This window comes from Pogoniulus pusillus, chromosome 7, assembly GCF_015220805.1.
Source record: "Pogoniulus pusillus isolate bPogPus1 chromosome 7, bPogPus1.pri, whole genome shotgun sequence".
NCBI classification, from domain to species: domain Eukaryota; kingdom Metazoa; phylum Chordata; class Aves; order Piciformes; family Lybiidae; genus Pogoniulus; species Pogoniulus pusillus.
In genome coordinates this window covers 40588459-40609120 of record NC_087270.1, presented here as the reverse complement: position 1 = coordinate 40609120, position 20662 = coordinate 40588459, and the positions used below count along the sequence as shown (strand labels likewise).

The 20662-nt window shown below is 54.6% G+C and overlaps 1 protein-coding gene across 2 annotated transcripts in view; it reads right to left on the bottom strand.

The window, feature by feature from the left end:
• Positions 1 to 4016, bottom strand: part of MTMR9 (myotubularin related protein 9) — a 35332-nt gene extending 31316 nt beyond the window's left edge. For both annotated transcript variants that reach the window (XM_064146821.1, XM_064146823.1), the window contains exon 1: positions 3390 to 4016. In XM_064146821.1, the coding sequence (XP_064002891.1) occupies positions 3390 to 3574 (185 nt within the window). In that variant the 5' untranslated portion in view covers positions 3575 to 4016. The remainder of the gene's footprint in view (positions 1 to 3389) is intronic.
• Between the last annotated feature and the right edge of the window lie 16646 nt (positions 4017 to 20662).

Sequence of the window (20662 nt, the reverse complement as noted above, 5' to 3'; positions counted from 1 at the left end):
AGCCTAGACTGATACCAGGGGTTGCCCTGACCCAGGTGCAGGATGTCACACTTCACACTCCTAAATCTCATGAGGTTCACATGGGCCTACTTCTGAAGCTTGTCCAGATGGAAGCAACAGAAGCAGACAAGGCTTGAAGGACCAAGTGACCTCATTGCTGCCTGCAGCTCCCTGAAGGGAGGCTGTAGCCAGGTGGGGTTGGGCTCTGCTGCCAGGCAAGCAGCAACAGAACAAGGGGACAGAGTCTCAAGTTGTGCCAGGGGAGGTTCAGGCTGGATGTTGTTAGGAAGTTGTTGGCAGAGAGAGTGATTGGCATTGGAATGGGCTGCACAGGGAGGTGGTGGAGTCTCTGTGCCTGGAGGTGTTCAAGAAGAGACTGGCTGGGGCACTTAGTGCCATGGTCTGGTTGATTGGCCAGGGCTGGGTGCTAGGTTGGGCTGGCTGAGCTTGGAGCTCTCTTCCAACCTGCTTGATTCTGTGATTCTATGATAAAGAACAACTACTTCCCTGGTCCTGCTGGCTACATTATTCCTGATTTCAATCATGTTCTGAGCTAGCAGTGCACTACTCCCTCATCATAACTGATCACATCCTTGCTTATTTGGTATTAACTTACATTGTAACTGCAATTGAGCTCAGAAAACAAATCTTAAAAGAAAGAAAGAAAAGCTTGTCTGTAACTACTTTCAAAATGGAGCTGCAGCCAGCTTAGTACCAAGCAGCAAGGAGGAGGAGGCCAAACAGCCCCAATGACTGAGCAGTATAAGATCAAAAGCAGATCTCCTAAGCTTTCCACCACCCTGTTGCTCTCCACCCTCAGCCCAAGATGCAGCATTTCAGAGAAACACTAAGAGAAATCAGAGTTAATCAGTGTCCAGTACTTCATCTGTTCTCAGATTCTGAGGCAACCTGCTTTTTTCCAGCCTGGCTGGCAGAAAGGCAATCTGTTCTTGCAGGCAGATAAAGCACTGACACTGTGTGGAGTGCAAAAGTGAAATGAAGAAAGTGCTAAGGTGAGGAAGCTGAAGAGAATGACCAGGTGAGATGAGAGGCAGATAAACCTGCACTGACACTGTGAGGAGTGCAAAAGTGAAATGAAGAAAGGGTTAAGGTGAGGAAGCTGAAGAGAATGACCAAGTGAGATGAGAGGCAGATAAAGCATCACTGACACTGTGAGGAGTGCAAAAGTGAAATGAAGAAAGGGCTAAAGTGAGGAAGCTGAAGAGAATGACCAGGTGAGATGAGAGGCAGATAAACCTGCACTGACACTGTGAGGAGTGCAAAAGTGAAATGAAGAAAGGGCTAAAGTGAGGAAGCTGAAGAGAATGACCAAGTGAGATGAGAGGCAGATAAAGCATCACTGACACTGTGAGGAGTGCAAAAGTGAAATGAAGAAAGGGCTAAAGTGAGGAAGCTGAAGAGAATGACCAGGTGAGATGAGATGGCCACTCTCAGCAGGGGCAGTGTGATGGGGTAATGAAGAGCAGACAGAAGTGCTGGTAGGATGACTAATCCCTGAAATCCCTGCAGTAGAAGGGGATGGGCAGGAATAAAATGGAGTGCTGCAGGTACAGCTCAGCTTTCCTGCAATGAGTATGCTGCTAAAGCTGTCAGCCCATGGCTTGGATGGCATCACTCTGTGCTGGGTTAGGAACTGGCTGGAGGGCCGGACCCAGAGAGTGGTGGTGAATGGTGCCACATCCAGCTGGTGGCTGTCACTAGTGGTGTCCCTCAGGGATCTGTGCTGGGCCCCATCCTCTTTAACATCTTCATAGATGATCTGGATGAGGGCATGGAGTCAGTCATCAGCAAGTTTGCAGATGACACCAAGCTGGGGGCAGATGTGACTGAGTTGGAGGGCAGAAGGGCTCTGCAGCAGGACCTTGATCGCCTGCACAGATGGGCAGAGTCCAAGGGGATGGCTTCAATAGCTCCAAGTGCAGGGTGCTGCACTTTGGCCACAGCAACCCCATGCAGAGATACAGGCTGGGGTCAGAGTGGCTGAGAGCAGCCAGACAGAGAGGGATCTGGGGGTGCTGATCGATACCCGCCTGAACATGAGCCAGCAGTGTGCCCAGGTGGCCAAGAGAGCCAGTGGCATCCTGGCCTGCATCAGGAATGGTGTGGCCAGCAGGAGCAGGGAGGTCATTCTGCCCCTGTACTCTGCACTGCTTAGACCACACCTTGAGTGCTGTGTTCAGTTCTGGGCCCCCCAGTTTAGGAGGGACATTGAGATGCTTGAGTGTGTCCAGAGAAGGGCAACGAGGCTGGGGAGAGGCCTTGAGCACAGCCCTACGAGGAGAGGCTGAGGGAGCTGGGATTGGTTAGCCTGGAGAAGAGGAGGCTCAGGGGTGACCTTATTGCTGTCTACAACTACCTGAGGGGTGGTTGTGGCCAGGAGGAGGTTGCTCTCTTCTCTCAGGTGGCCAGCACCAGAACAAGAGGACACAGCCTCAGGCTGCACCAGGGGAGATTTAGGCTGGAGGTGAGGAGAAAGTTCTGCACTGAGAGAGTCATTGGACACTGGAATGGGCTGCCCGGGGAGGTGGTGGAGTCGCCGTCCCTGGAGCTGTTCAAGGCAGGACTGGACGTGGCACTTGGTGCCATGGTCTGGCCTTGAGCTCTGTGGTAAAGGGTTGGACCTGATGATCTGTGAGGTCTCTTCCAACCTTGATGATACTGTGATACTGTGAAAGGTGTTACTGATTTCCATAAGCAGTTGGAGGAGTAAAGCATTAATAGTATCAAAGAACAGGAGACTGATCTATGGCTGAGAAAGTCCTGAGTCCAACTGTGCCATCAGTTTTGCTGGCAAATGACTTCAGTAGTGTCTCAGCTTTCATCTCCGTGGAACAGTGGTCAAGATGTATCCTTACAAAGCATTTTGAGGGCTGCTGAAGAAATCCACTGAGCAATGACCACCAAATACTGTCCACAAAAATGCTTAGACATAAAAGCTCCAATTCCATAGGTGGCATAAAAAATGATTTTAAGAGGCAACAGCCAAATATAGAATCATAGAATCAGTCAGGGCTGGAAGAGAGCACAAGCATCATCTAGCTCCAACCACCCTACCATGGGCAGGGACACTCTCATCCAGCCTGGCCTTAAACACCTCCAGGGTCGAGGCCTCAACCACCTCCCTGGCCAACCCACTGCAGGCTCTCACCTCTCTCATGGTGAAGAACTTCCTCCCTAAGTACAGTCTGAATACCAATATCCAAGCAGAGTAATCAGCCTGCTGACACCCGTGTTCTGCCTCATGCTCTGACTCCCTCCAGGCTCTGAACTGAGGAACCTGAGGTGTAAAGCCTGTCTTGGCCACAACTTTTCGATTCACAAGGCACAAACGACCCGACAGGAGCAGGCAGGGAAATTTGGAGGCATACCTTTTCTCGATAGAATCGATGTTGGAGTGCAGCAGCCACAGCTCCTCGGCGTTATCTTGGCGCCGTGAGGAAAAGATGAGATGATGGCCAGTCAGACAGAGAGTCCCCTCCACAGCCAGGTAAAAAGGGCGGTGCAGGACTACGTTGTCCGCTCGAGGTGTCTTGATCAGCTCCGCGAACTCCATGCTTGTAAGCAAACGGGCCCGGTGAAGCCTTTCTGCAACAACTCGCTGAGGAAAGCCACGAAGTAATCTCAGCAACGGAATGGACAACCTGGGGATGGTCTACAGCGGGCGAGCGGCCCCGAGGGGGTGGAGCAGCATAACCCAAGCGGCGATCCCGTTTCTGGGCACGCCGGAGAAAGCCAGCACCGTGCCCGGCGGTGGGCGATGCGGGGAGAAGGAGGGGACGAGGCGGGGGATAGAACAGCTCCCACCGCCTGCTCTGGGAAGGTCTATGCCCTCACAGGGCGCCTGCCCCGAGGGCCCGGCCGGGGAGGGTCTCGGGGGTGACTCGGCAGCTAGAGGGGAGCGGGGGGGGTGGTGGCGGAGGGAGATCCTCAGTGCTTGGCAAAAGGCAGAGTGCGGGTCCGGCAGGCAGGCGAGGGGGCACTGGGTAAGCCAGGAGGGGAGCCCCGAGCGGCGGCGGAGAGCAGCGGCCGCGCCCAGCCCAGCTGCCGGCCGACCCCAGGCCCCGCCGCTCCCGGAGCCGCCCGGCGGAGCCAGCCCGGCCGGAAGCTCACCGCCGCCTAGCCGGAAGTGGGACGCTCACGTGACATGCCCCGACCAATCCCTGCCCGCGCCTGCCCTTACCGGAAGCAATCCTTTTGAAGGAGGGCCCGGCGCGCCCCGCGACCCCGCAACAAACGTTCCGGAGCATCGCGGGGAGGTATTTAAGGAATGGGCGGGACCGGAAGGGATGGTGGGCGGGAAGGAGGCGGGGCCTTGCCGGTGGGAGCCAATAGGAGAGGGCCATCGGCGCGGGGGCGGGGACGGCAGAGGGGCCTGGGGGCGGGAGAGGAGCCTGGGGGCGGGGACGAGGGAGGGGCCTGGGGGCGGGAGAGGAGCCGGGGGCGGGGCGGGGAGGGGCGTGGGGGCGGGAGAGGAGCCGGGGGCGGGGCGGGGAGGGACGTGGGGGCGGGAGAGGAGGCGGGAGCGGGGAGGGGAGGGGCGTGGGGGCGGGAGAGGAGGTGAGAGCGGGGAGGGGAGGGGCGTGGGGGCGGGAGAGGAGGCGGGAGCCGGGAGGGGAGGGGCGTGGGGGCGGGAGAGGAGGCGGGAGCCGGGAGGGGAGGGGCGTGGGGGCGGGAGAGGAGGCGAGAGCGGGGAGGGGAGGGGCGTGGGGGCGGGAGAGGAGCCTGGGGGCGGGGAGGGGAGGGGCGTGGGGGCGGGAGAGGAGCCTGGGGGCGGGGCGGGGAGGGGCGTGGGGGCGGGAGAGGAGGCGGGGGCGGGGAGGGGAGGGGCCTGGGGGCGGGAGAGGAGCCTGGGGGCGGGGCGGGGAGGGGCGTGGGGGCGGGAGAGGAGGCGGGGGCGGGGAGGGGAGGGGCGTGGGGGCGGGAGAGGAGCCTGGGGGCGGGGCGGGGAGGGGCGTGGGGGCGGGAGAGGAGCCTGGGGGCGGGGAGGGGCGTGGGGGCGGGAGAGGAGGCGGGGGCGGGGCGGGGAGGGGCGTGGGGGCGGGAGAGGAGGCGGGGGCGGGGCGGGGAGGGGCGTGGGGGCGCGGCGGGAGGGTCCGTGCGCGGGTAGCGCTGTCCGTGGAGCAGCGCAGGGGGGGAGCGACGGCGCTGGCGAGGGGTAGCGAGGTTCGGGGCGGCCGGGGAGCGGCGGGAGCAGGCAGGAGCCCCGTGGTGGGCAAGCCCCTGGCAGTAGCTGTGGAGCAGGCAGGGAGCAAGCCGAAGCTGAGGGTCACAGGCTGGGTGTCGGAGGCCAGCAGCTCGGCAGCGCACCGGGGCTCCAGATTAGCATTTCTCCTTCTCTGCTCAAGTGAAGCAGCTCCATGTGCAGTGCCCAGGGTTAAGTCCTCATGTCAGCATCCTCCCCTCACACGCTTCGGAAACACCTCACCCTCCCAACACGCTGCCACCTCCAGCTCCAGCAGCGTCAGTGCTGGGCTACCATTTCATGTCAGCCTGGGAGCCCTGCAGGCCGGCACGTTCCTGGTACCCAGCCCGGCAAGGAGCATTTACAGCCCACTGCAGACCTCTGAACCCCCCCCAGCACTAACTCATCCTCTTTCATCTGCTGCTTTATTAGTGCCACTCTCCGGTTCCTCGGTGATTTGGCTGCACCTCTGATGTTTAGGGCTTCTAACTTCCAGGCTCTGCTGCCTGCACAGGGAACAGGGCAGGAGCAATCAGGCTGATCCAGTCCCCTGCTTTGGGCTCTATCCACAGCCTGAATCCCAACCTGTGCTGCAATCGGAGTTATCCTTACAGTCATAGAATGCTTTGGGTGGGAAGGGACCTTTACAAGTCACTTAGAATCATGGAATCCTAGAATTGAACAGGTTGGAAGAGAGCTCCAAGCTCATCCAGTCCAACCTAGCACCCAGCCCTCAACAAGCAACCAGACCATGGCACTAAGTGCCCCAGCCAGGCTTGGCTTCAACACCTCCAGCCACACAGACTCCACCACCTCCCTGGGCAGCCCATTCCAATGCCAATCACTCTCTCTGACAACAACTTCCTAACAACATCCAGCCTAGACCTGCCCTGGCACAGCTTGAGACTGTGTCCCCTTGTTCTGTTGCTGGGTGCCTGGCAGGAGAGCCCAACCCCAGCTGGCTACAGCCCTTAGTCCAATCCCCTGCAGGCAGCAGGGACATCATTAACTAGAGCAGGTTGCTCAAAGCCCTGGGCACTCACCTGGAATGTTTCCAGGGATGGGGCATCTATCACCAATCTGGACAACCTTGTTCCAGAGCAGTCCAAATTCCTTTCTTCTCCCTGATCCTCCTGCCCCGAGGGTTTGAACAGGGAGGAGAAGAAGGTGCAAAAACTGCTTCCTCCCCCCCCTCAAGCCAAGCCTGGCTGGGGCACTTAGTGCCATGGTCTGGTTGATTGGCCAGGGCTGGGTGCTAGGTTGGGCTGGATGAGCTTGGAGCTCTCTTACAACCTGCTTGATTCTATGATTCTATGATGCAGGCTTTGATGCAGGACCACAGGTCTTGCTCACTTGGAGACACTTCAATTGCTTAGCCTCCCTCTGCTTTATCTCTGCAGAAGAACAAAGCATGAAAATCAGGTCATCAGCCATTTCTAAGTGTCTCTGGAGGAGATGAATAGCTCTTTGGTACCAGCCTGCCCGTGATTACTTCAGTGGTGCAAGTTCAAGGTTGTTCAGTTCCTGCACGACAGAAACAGCCTGGAACTATCAGTGCAGATACAAACAGGCAGGTTTTGGTGACAGCCTGTTCTAGGCAGCTGCACACAAGAAGGATTGCATAGGTGTTTAGGTAGGGTGACCTGAATTTTTATGCTCACTTCTGATGCTGAGGTCATTCTGAGTTGGTCCAGACTGTTACCTGCATGTCTTATTAATGCTGGCAGTTTAGGTGATTCCAGTATCTGAAAGTGATTTAAAAGTCTAATTAATGACATTTTCTTCTCATAGCCACATGCAAAGATTCACAATAAGGAAGATTAATTCTCCCTTACAGTGATTTCATAGAGTCACAGAATCAAGCAGGTTGGAAAGGACCTCCAAGCTCATCCAGTCCAACCCAGCACCCAGCCCTGGCCAGTCAACCAGACCATGGCACTAAGTGCCAGCTGCCAACTGGCTGTGGCACCATTCACCACCACTCTCTGGGCCCAGCCCTGCAACCAGTTCTTGACCCATTTCAGAGTGCATCTGTCCATACCATGAGCTGCCAGCTGTGCCAGGAGCTTGTGGTGGCAGATGGTGCCAGAGGCTTTGCTGCAGTCCAGACAGACTCCATCCGCAGCCTGCCCCACATGCACCAGGCAGGAATCTGATCATAAGAGGAGATCAGGTTGGTCAGGCAGGACCTGCCCTTCCTAAACCTGTACTGGCTGGGCCTGGTCCTTTGGCCACCCTGTAGGTGCTGTGTGATGGCACTCAAGATGAGCTGTTCCATGCCCTTGCCTGGCACTGAGGTCAGGCTGACAGCTCTGTCCTGTCCCAGTTCCTCCCTCCAGCCCTTCTTGTGGATGGGATCACATTGGCAGCTTCCAGTTTTTGGGGACCTCTCCAACGAGCCAGAACTGCTGATAAATGATGGAGAGTGGCTTGGCCATCTCAGCTGCCAGCTCTCTCAGCACCCTAGGGTGGATCCCATCCGGTCCCATGGACTTGTGAGGATCCAAATGACGCAGCAGGTCCCTTACTGCTTCCTCATGGATTAGAGGGGGACTGTACTGGTCCCTGACTCCATCCACCACTTCAGGAGTCCAGCTGTCCTGGAGACAACCTGTCACACTAGTGAAGATTGAGGCAAAGAAGGTGTTAAGCACCCCTGCCTTTTCCTCATCCTTTGTCACTATGTTCCCCTCCCTATCTAAGAGGACTGGAGTTGTCCTTGGCCCTTTTCTTGCCATTCATATACTTACAGAAACATTTTGTATTCTCCTTAACAGCAGTGGCAGCCTAAACTCTACATTTGCACTGATCCACATCACCAGCCCCTCCAAGAGGAAAACAAAGGTCTCTCCTCAGCCTGGAGCTACCAGGGAAGGGAACTCCCATGCATTAGTTCAAGTAAAAATGCTTCCTATTTTGCTGTTTTCACTCCACTGCTGAGATGATGTGTCCAGTTCTGGGCCCCTCAATTCAAGAGGGATGTTGAGGTGCTGGAAGGTGTCCAGAGAAGGGCAGCAAGGCTGGGGAGGGGCCTGGAGCAGAGCCCTGTGAGGAGAGGCTGAGGGAGCTGGGGGTGTGCAGCCTGCAGCAGAGGAGGCTCAGGGCAGAGCTCATTGCTGTCTGCAGCTGCCTGCAGGGAGGCTGTAGCCAGGTGGGGTTGGGCTCTGCTGCCAGGCAAGCACCCAGCACCAGAAGAAGGGGACAGAGTGTCAAGTTGTGGCAGGCTGGATGTTGTTAGGAAGCTCCTGGCAGAGAGAGTGATTGGCATTGGAATGGGCTGCCCAGGGAGGTGGTGGAGTCTCTGTGCCTGGAGGTGTTGAAGCCAAGCCTGGCTGGGGCACTTAGTGCCATGGTCTGGTTGCTTGTTGAGGGCTGGGTGCTAGGTTGGGCTGGCTGAGCTTGGAGGTCTCTTCCAGCCTGGTTCATTCTATGATTCTGTGTAAGGAAGGAGCCTGCTCCAAGTGTTACTGATCCTTCCTACAGAAGGATCAGTCCAGGGGAGTATGATGATTCTCACTGCAACATTTAGAGCTTCTTCCAGAAGGAAGGAAATCTGAGCCAAACCTTTTTCAGTCCAAGCCTTTTGGCTCTGCCACACAGCAGCTCATTCTGCCTAAAGAAGATGGCAAAGAGTCAGCAAAAGGCAGGAGGTGAAGCCCAGCTGGATGCCAGTCACTTCTTCTTGGGCACATTGCTAGGGCACCTCTGACTCACTTTCCTCAGTTCAATATGTGACATGCCTCTGATTTGAGGAGTCACTTCCACACACTGCCTGGGGGCTGCAGAACTGTCAGGACTGATGTGGGGGAAGCTCTGGGTTTATAATTAGTCCCTGGGGTGCGCAACCACAGCCCAAATTTTCCTCCTCCCTCCTTCCCTGTGCTGATTCCCTGCTGCTCGTGGGGCTGAAGCCTTTGCTTTCCTTAGCAGCTACTCTGCAGCTGAGTATCCCCCATCCCTGGAAGCATTCCAGGTCAAGCTGGATGAAGCTCTGTGCAGTTTGAGCTAGCTGAAAATATCAAGGCAGGGGGTTGGACTATATATAACCTTTAAAGGTGTCTTCCAACCCCAATCATTCTACAGTTCCATTACTGAGGATGCTCCTAATAAACATAACTCCCCATAGCACCTTCAAGGGGGTAGAGGCCAACTCAAGAAAGCAGCTGTCCCTCAGGCTGTGGGGTCTGATGGAGCTCTGTGAATACAAAGGCTGTGGGGGCCATGGTGGTGAAGATGTGAGAGCCCATGGAGTGTCTCTTAGGAGGTCCAGAGAGCTCAAACTACAAATATTTAAAGAGGATTCCTAAGCAATATGGGGACCAAGACCAAGGGCAAGGTCCTGCACTGGGTGGAGGCAATGCCAAGCACAAATGCAGGCTGGGCAGTGAGTGGCTGGAGAGCAGCCCTGAGGAGAGGGACTTGGGGGTGCTGCTGGAGGAGAAGCTCAACAGCAGCCAGCAGTGTGCACTTGCAGCCCAGAAAGCCAAGCAGAGCCTGGGCTGCAGCAGCAGCAGTGTGGCCAGCAGGGCCAGGGAGGGGATTCTCCTCCTCTGCTCTGCTCTGCTGAGACCCCACCTGGAGTCCTGCATCCAGTTCTGGAGCCCCTGGGACAAGAGGGCTGTGGAGATGCTGGAGTGTGTCCAGAGCAGGGCCAGGAGGATGCTCAGAGGCTGCAGCAGCTCTGCTGTGAGCACAGACTGAAAGAGTTGGGGCTGTGCAGGCTGCAGCAGAGGAGGCTCCCAGGGGACCTTCTTGTGGCCTGCCAGCATCTGAAGGGGGCTACAAAAAAGCTGGGGAGGGACTTTTGAGGCTGTGAGGGAGTGCCAGGACTGGGGGGAATGGAGCAAAGCTGGAGGTGAGGAGAGTGAGAGTGGAGGTGAGGAGGAAGTTGTTGAGCAGGAGAGTGGTGAGAGGCTGGAATGGGTTGCCCAGGGAGGTGGTTGAGGCCCCATGGCTGGAGGTGTTTGAGGCCAGGCTGTGTGAGGCTGTGTGCAGCCTGCTCTAGGGTAGGGTGTCCCTGGGCATGGCAGGGGGCTTGGGTCTGGCTGCTCCTTGTGCTCCCTTCCCACTCTGACTGCTTCTATGATTCTATGCTTCCTGTGCTGAGGAGCCCAGCAGTGCAGGTTAGGTCTCCCCCAGAGCAGAGCAGGGAGGCAGAATGCCCTGCCTTGACCTGCTGGCCCAAGGAAGTTTAGATGCAGCCCAGGACATGGCTGCTGACACTGAGTTATTCTGAACTCACCAGCTGCATGCACAATGCTGTCTCCTGCTCTGATATACCCCCCCCTCAGGACCAACATTCCTATCAAGGAAGAGTAGCATCACATCTAGCATGTACCAGAGCATAAGGAGATGAAGCTGAATTAGGATGCTTTGCCAAATGCCCAGAGAGTGCTCCTGCCAGACCCCTAAATGCCTGACCATCTGCTTCCCTCTGTCCCACACTGCTTCCTGAAGGGACTTGCCAAGGCACTTGTCTGGCCTCAGCACAAGAAGGGGCTTTTCCCATGTCTTCCTTTCCTGGCTGCAGGGCAGGATCAGGAACTGTCTGAGTCTTTGGCCACTCTTCCCTCATCTCTCTGTAGGACCTGAGGGCACAGGCAGACCTAGAGTCATAGAATCAAGGAATCAGTCAGAGTTGGAAGAGACCACAAGGATCATCTAGTTCCAACTCCCCTGCCATGGGCAGGGACACTACACACCAGAGCAGGTTGCTCAGAGCCTCCTCCAGCCTGGCCTTAAACACCTCCAGGGATGAGGCTTCCACCACCTCTCTGGTCAGCCTGATCTAGGGTAGGGTGTCCCTGGGATCTCCACAGCCCTCTTGTCCCAGGGGCTCCAGAGCTGGATGCAGGACTCCAGGTGGGGTCTCAGCAGAGCACAGCAGAGGAGGAGAATCACCTCCCTGGCCCTGCTGGCCACACTGCTGCTGCTGCAGCCCAGGCTCTGCTTGGCTTTCTGGGCTGCAAGTGCACACTGCTGGCTCCTGTTGAGCTTCTCCTCCACCAGCACCCCCAAGTGCCTCTCCTCAGGGCTGCTCTCCAGCCACTCACTGCCCAGCCTGCATTTGTGCTTGGCATTGCCTCCACCCAGCTGCAGGAACTTGTCCTTGGTCTTGTTGCACCTCCTGAGCTTGGCTTGTGCCCACCTCTGCAGCCTGCCCAGGTGCCTCTGGATGGATCCCTGCCCTCCAGCCTGGCTGCTGCACCACACAGCTTGGTGTGGGCAGCAAACTTGCTGAGGCTGCACTCAGTGCCTCTGTCCATGGCACCCACAGAGATGTTGAACAAGACAGGTCCCAGGACTGACCCCTGAGGGACTCCACTTGTCCCTGGCTTCCACGTGGCCATGGAGCCATTGACAGCCACTCTTTGGGTGCAGCCATCAAGCCAGTTCTGTGTCCATCAGTGGTGCATCCCTCAAACCCATGTGGCACCAGCTTGCAGACCAGGATGTGGTGTGGGACAGTGCCAAAGGCCTTGCTCAGGGCCAGGTAACTGACATCAATTGCTCACCCCCCATCTATTCATGTTGTGAGCTGTTCCTAGAAGGCCACCAGGTCTGTCAGGCAGGATTTGCCCTTATCACTTCACATTTTGTCCATATCCCTCCTGTGCTGAGAACCCCAGAGCTGGACACAGCACTGCAGGTAGGGTCTCAGCAGCTTGGAGCAGAGGAGCAGAATCCCCTCCCTCAGTGTTCTGACCACTCTGCTTTGGATGCAGCCCAGGATATGGTTGCCTTCTGTGCTGTGAGTGCTCATTGCTGGCTTGTGTTAAGCTTCTTGGACCTGGGAATTGTCTGGACAATGAAAAGGGAATTCAGGGTTTGTTTTCTCACCACTACTTTGGAAAAATCCTTTCCTCCTCCCTTTTTTCCCCCTTTATTTTTTAAGGTGAGTTAAGCAGGCACTCACCAAGGCCAAACCCAGAAGGTCTCTGTGCTCTCAGAGGACCTCTAGGGCTGGGCATTTGAAGCACAGAGACAGCCTGATGCCAATCTTCTGTGCAATTGCTCTGAGTTAAAAACAATTGCTTGGGGACAAATTGTTCCCAGAACTTGGCTTGCTGCTTCACCTGTGCAGGCAGAGAAGGATGCCTGATACCATCACCATCTGCACTTGGTTTTAAGGAGAAAAACCCAACTTTTTTTTTCACAGACTGATCAAACACTGCCTTTGGAGGATCCTGATCAATAGTTCATGTGGTGGTGTGCTATGCCCTGCCCTGTTATGTGGCAGCATGGATGGCTGGAGAGGTTAGCTCCATGCTCTGGTTGATGGGACAGGGCTGGGTGCTAGGTTGGACTGGCTGAGCTTGGAGGTCTCTTCCAACCTGCTTGGTTCTGTGATTCTATGACACAATTCAGCATTAGAGGGGCTTGAAGAGGGACAAAACTACCTGAGGGTCTACAACTACCTGAGGGTCTACAACTACCTGAGGGTCTACGACTCCCTGCAAGGAGGCTGTAGCCAGGTGGGGTTGGGCTCTGCTGCCAGGCAAGCAGCAACAGAACAAGGGGACAGAGTGTCAAGTTGTGCCAGAGGAGGTCTAGGCTGGATGTTGTTAGGAAGTTGTTGTCAGAGAGAGTGATTGGCATTGGAATGGGCTGCCCAGGGAGGTGGTGGAGTCTGTGTGCCTGGAGGTGTTGAAGCCAAGCCTGGCTGGGGCACTTAGTGCCATGGTCTGGTTGCTTGGCCAGGGCTGGGTGCTAGGTTGGGCTGGCTGAGCTTGGAGCTCTCTTCCAATCACAGAGATTCTGTGATTCTCTGATTCTATGACCTGGCAGTGCTGGGTTAGTGGCTGGACTTTTATGATCCTAAAGATCTATTCCAGCCCAAACAATTCTATGATTCTGCAATGAATTTTTTTCATCATAGAATCCTAGAACCAGTCAGGGTTGGAAGGGACCACAAGGATCATCTAGTTCCAACCCTCCTGCCATGGGCAGGGACACCCTCCCCTGGCTCAGGCTGGGCACAGCCATCAGACAGCAGCATGTGAGAAGAGGCATGAATGAGATGAACTTGGCCTGCACATATAGGTAAGTGCAAAGATAATGCAGCAGACATCTACACAGTGGCTACAGCTTGCAAGAGAGACAAGTCTGCAGCCCACAAGAGACTCTGATGTAATTCAGCTTGACAGGGCTCTCCTTCCACGTTTCTGAAAGGGCAGATGAGGATAACATGAAGTGATGAAACAGTTTTTCATGGTAGTTATCATTTGAAAGCTGTGGTGCATTGAGAGTATCATTCTGGGAGGCTTCTCCACAGGCTCTAGGTTGGATTCATTCTGTCCTAGGAGGTGCAAACTTTGGGGTAATTCTTTTATGAGCTGCCCAGGGAGGTGGTGGAGTCACCATCCCTGGAGGTGTTTAAGAGGAGGCTGGATGAGGCACTTAGTGCCATGGCTTAGTGAATTGGAAGGTGTTAGGTGTTAGGTTGGGCTCAGTGATCTTAGAGGTCTTCTCCAAGCTGTTTAGTTGTGTGATTCTTGGCTTCAAAGCTGGGTTCTTGGGATCTGGGCAAATTCAGGAAATGGCCAGGTAATTCCTGAGAAAACTGCATCAGGAACTGCCTCTGGAAAACATCACTTAGTGTAGCTCCAGAACCAAATCCTCCACGACTTGGTGGAGACTTGAAGAAAGCTTGATGATCTGGAGCAGGGGATTGAGTCCAGCAGCAGCAGGTATGCAGATGACACCAAGCTAGGAGCAGCTGTGGAGCTGTTGGAGGGTAGGAGAGCCCTGCAGAGGGACCTGGCCAGGCTGCATGGGTGGGCAGAGGCCAATGGGATGAGACTGAACAAGGCCAAGGGCAGAGCCCAACCCCACCTGGCTACAGCCTCCCTGCAGGCAGCTGCAGACAGCAATGAGCTCTGTCCTGAGCCTCCTCTGCTGCAGGCTGCACACCCCCAGCTCCCTCAGCCTCTCCTCACAGGGCTGTGCTCCAGGACCCTCCCCAGCCTTGCTGCCCTTCTCCAAACACCTTCCAGCACCTCAACTTCTCTCTTCAATTCAGGAGCCCAGAACTGGACACAGCACTCAAGGTGTGGCCTGAGCAGTGCTGAGCACAGGGGCAGAAGAACCTCCCTTGTCCTGCTGCCCACACTGCTCCTGAGCCAGCCCAGGATGCCATTGGCTCTGCTGCCTACCTGGGCACTGCTGCCTCCTCTTCAGCTCCTCTCTGCCAGCACCCTCAGCTCCCTCTCTGCCTGGCTGCTCTCAGCCACTCTGGCCCCAGCCTGTAGTGCTGCTTGGGGTTGTTGTGGCCAAAGTGCAGAACCCTGCCCTTGGCCTTGTTCAATCTCATCCCATTGGGCTCTGCCCACCCATGCAGCCTGGCCAGGTGCCTCTGCAGGGCTCTCCTGCCCTCCAACAGCTCCACAGCTGCTCCTAGCTTGGTGTCATCTGCAAACTCACTGCTGCTGGACTCAATCCCCTGCTCCAGATCATCAATAAAGATATTGAACAGGCCTGTGCCCAGCACTGATCCTTGGGGCACACCACTATGAACTCTTCCTTGGCTACCAGGTTAGCCTGAGACAACAACATCAGCAGCAGCCACACTTCACATTGGTGCCTTCTCCCACAACCCCCCCTAGTTCAGTGCACACTGGGTTACAGGAGGCAGCTCTGCACATTTCCTTGCCTTGCCTACAGGTTCTGTGAGCTTCCCAACCAGGGAAAATGCCTTTAAATGCCAGGAGCTGGAGCTGCATGCTGGTGCTGTCAGTTCAGCAATGACTGCTTAATTTGTGCTGAGTATTTAAGATCAAATAGCAATAGTCTGAATTAGGGTTTGCTAGCCTGTCTGGAGTGGCTTGGGGCTGTGTCTGAAGCATTGCTTGTTAGGGGAAAAAAGGGTGCTCAGCGTGGGAGGAAATGTTCTCTCTGTTGGGTGTTCAGAAGTGAAAGCCTTTTGTGTTCAGAACCCAGCTAATAAAGAACAACTGGGCAGAGTATTCATGCTTGGGTGTGACAAAGAGATTAGAAGAGAGAGTAGCCCAGTAGGGTCAGACACGCTTCTGGTAGCTGCAAACCCTTTTATCCCACTCCCTCTTCCAAAGAGCAGGATAAATTTAGAGCAACAACTTGTCAGCTTGGAAAGCCAAAGGGACACCAAAAGAGTGAGCCCTGGAAAGAAGTCAAGCTGTGCTGTAATCACTCAGTGATGCTGAGGCAGAGTGAGAGTCTCTCTAGCCCTAGATCAGAGGCAAGCAGAGCTGCTGTTGTAGTATGATGGCTTTGCAGAGCTCCTGTTGTAGTATGATGGCTCTGCAGAGCTGCTGTTGTAGTTTGATGGCTCTGCAGAGCTGCTGTTGTAGTTTGATGGCTTTGCAGAGCTGCTGTTGTAGTTTGATGGCTTTGCAGAGCTGCTGTTGTAGTTTGATGGCTCTGCAGAGCTGCTGTTGCACTTTGATGGCTTTGCAGAGCTCCTGTTGTAGTTTGATGGCTTTGCAGAGCTGCTGTTGCACTTTGATGCTCTGCAGAGCTTCTGTTGTAGTTTGATGGCTTTGCAGAGCTGCTGTTGTAGTTTGATGGCTCTGCAGAGCTGCTGTTGTAGTTTGATGGCTTTGCAGAGCTGCTGTTGTAGTTTGATGGCTCTGCAGAGCTGCTGTTGTAGTTTGATGGCTCTGCAGAGCTCCTGTTGTAGTTTGATGGCTCTGCAGAGCTGCTGTTGTAGTTCGTTGGCTCTGCAGAGCTCCTCCTGTAGTTTGATGGCTCTGCAGAGCTCCTGTTGTAGTTTGATGGCTTTGCAGAGCTGCTGTTGTAGTTTGATGGCTTTGCAGAGCTCCTGTTGCACTTTGATGGCTCTGCAGAGCTGTTGTTGTAGTTTGATGGCTCTGCAGAGCTGCTGTTGTAGTTTGATGGCTCTGCAGAGCTGCTGTTGTAGTTTGATGGCTCTGCAGAGCTGCTGTTGTAGTTTGATGGCATTGCAGAGCTGCTGTTGTAGTTTGATGGCTTTGCAGAGCTCCTCCTGTAGTTTGATGGCTTTGCAGAGCTCCTGTTGCACTTTGATGGCTCTGCAGAGCTGTTGTTGTAGTTTGATGGCTCTGCAGAGCTGCTGTTGTAGTTTGATGGCTCTGCAGAGCTGCTGTTGTAGTTTGATGGCTCTGCAGAGCTCCTGTTGTAGTTTGATGGCTTTGCAGAGCTGCTGTTGTAGTTTGATGGCTCTGCAGAGCTGCTGTTGTAGTTTGATGGCTCTGCAGAGCTGCTGTTGTAGTTTGATGGCTTTGCAGAGCTCCTCCTGTAGTTTGATGGCTCTGCAGAGCTGCTGTTGTAGTTCGTTGGCTCTGCAGAGCTCCTCCTGTAGTTTGATGGCTCTGCAGAGCTCCTGTTGTAGTTTGATGGCTTTGCAGAGCTGCTGTTGTAGTTTGATGGCTTTGCAGAGCTCCTGTTGCACTTTGATGGCTCTGCAGAGCTGTTGTTGTAGTTTGATGGCTCTGCAGAGCTGCTGTTGTAGTTTGATGGCTCTGCAGAGCTCCTGTTGTAGTTTGATGGCTTTGCAGAGCTGCTGTTGTAGTTTGATGGCTCTGCAGAGCTGCTGTTGTAGTTTGATGGCTCTGCAGAGCTGCTGTTGTAGTTTGATGGCTCTGCAGAGCTGCTGTTGCACTTTGATGGCTTTGCAGAGCTCCTGTTGTAGTTTGATGGCTCTGCAGAGCTGCTGTTGTAGTTTGATGGCTTTGCAGAGCTGCTGTTGTAGTTTGATGGCTCTGCAGAGCTGCTGTTGTAGTTTGATGGCTTTGCAGAGCTCCTCCTGTAGTTTGATGGCTTTGCAGAGCTCCTGTTGCACTTTGATGGCTCTGCAGAGCTGTTGTTGTAGTTTGATGGCTCTGCAGAGCTGCTGTTGTAGTTTGATGGCTCTGCAGAGCTGCTGTTGTAGTTTGATGGCTCTGCAGAGCTCCTGTTGTAGTTTGATGGCTTTGCAGAGCTGCTGTTGTAGTTTGATGGCTCTGCAGAGCTCCTGTTGTAGTTTGATGGCTCTGCAGAGCTCCTGTTGTAGTATGATGGCTTTGCAGAGCTCCTGTTGTAGTATGATGGCTCTGCAGAGCTGCTGTTGTAGTATGATGGCTCTGCAGAGCTGCTGTTGTAGTTTGATGGCTCTGCAGAGCTGCTGTTGTAGTTTGATGGCTCTGCAGAGCTGCTGTTGTAGTTTGATGGCTTTGCAGAGCTGCTGTTGTAGTTTGATGGCTCTGCAGAGCTCCTCCTGTAGTTTGATGGCTCTGCAGAGCTGCTGTTGTAGTTTGATGGCTCTGCAGAGCTCCTGTTGTAGTTTGATGGCTCTGCAGAGCTGTTGTTGTAGTTTGATGGCTCTGCAGAGCTGCTGTTGTAGTTTGATGGCTTTGCAGAGCTGCTGTTGTAGTTTGATGGCTCTGCAGAGCTGCTGTTGTAGTTTGATGGCTTTGCAGAGCTGCTGTTGTAGTTTGATGGCTCTGCAGAGCTGCTGTTGTAGATTGATGGCTTTGCAGAGCTGCTGTTGTAGTTTGATGGCTTTGCAGAGCTCCTGTTGTAGTTTGATGGCTCTGCAGAGCTCCTGTTGTAGTTTGATGGCTTTGCAGAGCTCCTCCTGTAGTTTGATGGCTCTGCAGAGCTGCTGTTGTAGTTTGATGGCTTTGCAGAGCTCCTCCTGTAGTTTGATGGCTCTGCAGAGCTGCTGTTATAGTTTGATGGCTCTGCAGAGCTCCTGTTGTAGTTTGATGGCTCTGCAGAGCTGCTGTTGTAGTTTGATGGCTTTGCAGAGCTCCTCTTGTAATTTGATGGCTTTGCAGAGCCAATGGATGAGTATTTTGCTGTGGCATTCAGAAAGAGCCCTTCATGAGCCAGCAGTGAGCACTTGCAGCCCAGAGGGCAAAGCACAGCCAGAGGGCAAAGCAGTGCAGCCAAAAGGTTGGCAGAGAGGATTCTGCCCTCCTGCTCCATCCTGGTGAGACCTCACCTGCAGCACTGTGTCCAGCTCTGGGATCCTCAGCACAGGTCCAGAGGAGCCTGTTGGAGCAGGTCCAGAGGATGCCACAAAAATGCTCAGAGGGCCAGAACCCCTCTGCTGTGAAGATGAGCTGAGAGAGTTGAGGTTGTTGAGCCTGCAGAAGAGAAGGCTCCAGGGAGACCTTCTTTTGGCCTTTCAGTACTTAAAGGGACTTGTAAGAAAGATGGGGCCAGACTCTTTAGCAGGGCCTGCTGTGTCAGGATGAGGGGTGATGGGTGCAGACTGAAAGAAGGGAGAGTCAGACTGGAGAGAAGGAAGACATTTTCACACTGAGGGTGGTGAAAAACTGGCACAGGTGTGCAGAAAGGGCTCTTGCTTGTATCTGCTCCTTTGGAGACCAAGGGCACTGCTAAATCCTATGTATCATGTCAGGCATGCAGTAAGCAGTATAACTGGGGAGGAGCAGGCAGGACAGATGACCCTAAACTGGCCAGCAAGAGTTTCCATCCTATGGATTTATAGAATCAGAGAATCAAGCAGCTTGGAAGAGAGCTCCAAGCTCATCCAGTCCAACCTAGCACCCAGCCCTGGCCAAGCAACCAGACCATGGCACTAAGTGCCTCATCCAGTCTTAGAATCATAGAATCAAGCAGGTTGAAAGAGACTTCCAAGCTCATCCAGTCCAACCTAGCACCCAGCCCTGGCCAATCAACCAGACCATGGCACTAAGTGCCCCAGCCAGGCTTTGTTTGAACACAGATCACATGAGTCAAGCCTCTCCTTCAGTGGCCAGTGTCCAAGAAGGACTCTGCCCATCTTCCTTTAATCCCAATCTCTGCATGCCTGATCCCAGCTCCTGAATCTGATTCCCATTTGCCACTGAGTCATGTTTGAGACTACCCTAGTACCTGCCACAGCATCAGTGATGGTGGCATCATTTTCCTGCCATCCAGAGGGTGGGAGTGTGTGTGTGTGTAAGGGGAGGTGGGGGACTTGGGCTTGATATTTACTTACCAGTTGTGTAAGTGTATCTATTTCATTTCACCTTTATTATTGTCATCAAAGCTGGTTTCATTTTCTTTTCCACCTAAGCCCTCCCCTCTTGTTGCCTTTCTCTCCCCTCTGGGAAGGGAGAAGGGTTAATAGAGAGCAGCTGTCATTCATCTAGTGGCTGGTCTGACCCTAACCCTTGACAGCTTCCCTTGCCCTGCTGTCCATGCTCTTGCTGATGCAGTACAGTACACAGCTGGCCTTCAGTGCTGCAGGCATGCCCTGCTGACTCATGCTGAAATCAAGGCTTGTGGCTGCTGATGCTGTTGGCAAGAAGATGTCTGGGGGGAAAGGAAGTGGATTTATGTGAGTGAAATGGAGGAAACATCACCTTGAGGGAAGATGAGGAGCAGAAGCAGTGTACCAAGGCTTTGCTCTGAGGAGTACTTCAGTTCAGGGTGCAGGTCTCTTCACAAGGAGAGTATACAAAGAGCTGCCTACTGGAAAGAGGAAGGCACAGCCTTGCTGGGGCTCCTGCTTGCCTAGACTGAGCTCAGGAAGAAACCTCAGTTCTGAATGGTAAGGGTGATTCATAATACCAGTGGTGATGCCTTCATTTCCTGGAGAGTGTAGAGTCATAGAATCAGTCAGGGTTGGAAGGGACCACAAGGAGCAGCCAGTTCCAACCCCCCTGCCATGCCCAGGGACACCCTACCCTAGAGCAGGCTGCACACAGCCTCAGCCAGCCTGGCCTCAAACACCTCCAGCCATGGGGCCTCAACCACCTCCCTGGGCAACCCATTCCAGCCTCTCACCACTCTCCTGCTCAACAACTTCCTCCTCACCTCCAGCCTCAGTCTCCCCACCTCCAGCTTTGCTCCATGGCAATGAATATAGAATCAGTCAAGGTTGGAAGGGACCACAAGGATCATCCAGCTCCAACCCCCCTGCCATGGGCAGGGACACCCAATGAAGATGGCAGTTCCTAGCTTTGACCTTCCAGCTCTTCCTGTCCTCTGTGGCTTGCTAGCTCCTGTGTTCCTGGGAGAATAATCAGGAGAAAAGCAGAGCAGTGCAGCAAATGGAGGTCAGGGGAGCCCTTGGTGCACCAGCAGCATAGAACAATACTCATCCAAAACAAAGGTAGAGACCTTGGTGCTTGGAAATGGACTCCTGCCACGAGCAGGAGGAGAAACCATCCCCAGAGAGGTGTTGTTTGCTTGCTGGCATGTCCAATGTCACCCCGACCTGCTGGCCCCACTGACAAAGGCAGCTGGCAGCCAGATCCATGTTCCAGTGGGCTTCTGCTTGCTGACTGCTTCCACCAACCCGGACGCTGGGGGACAATTCCCCCACCCCCAGATCCGGCTCCTGGGGCTCTGCCACCAGCACCCAGCCAGCTGCTTGGGTACAGCCCTGCTCAGCCAGGGCAGAGGCTGCTGGCAGCTGAGCTGCTCGCCAGAGGTGCAGGGATTAAGTTTGAGCAGGATTCTGATAAGCTCTGGATGCTGACTGCAAGGCACAGTCACAATGGACAA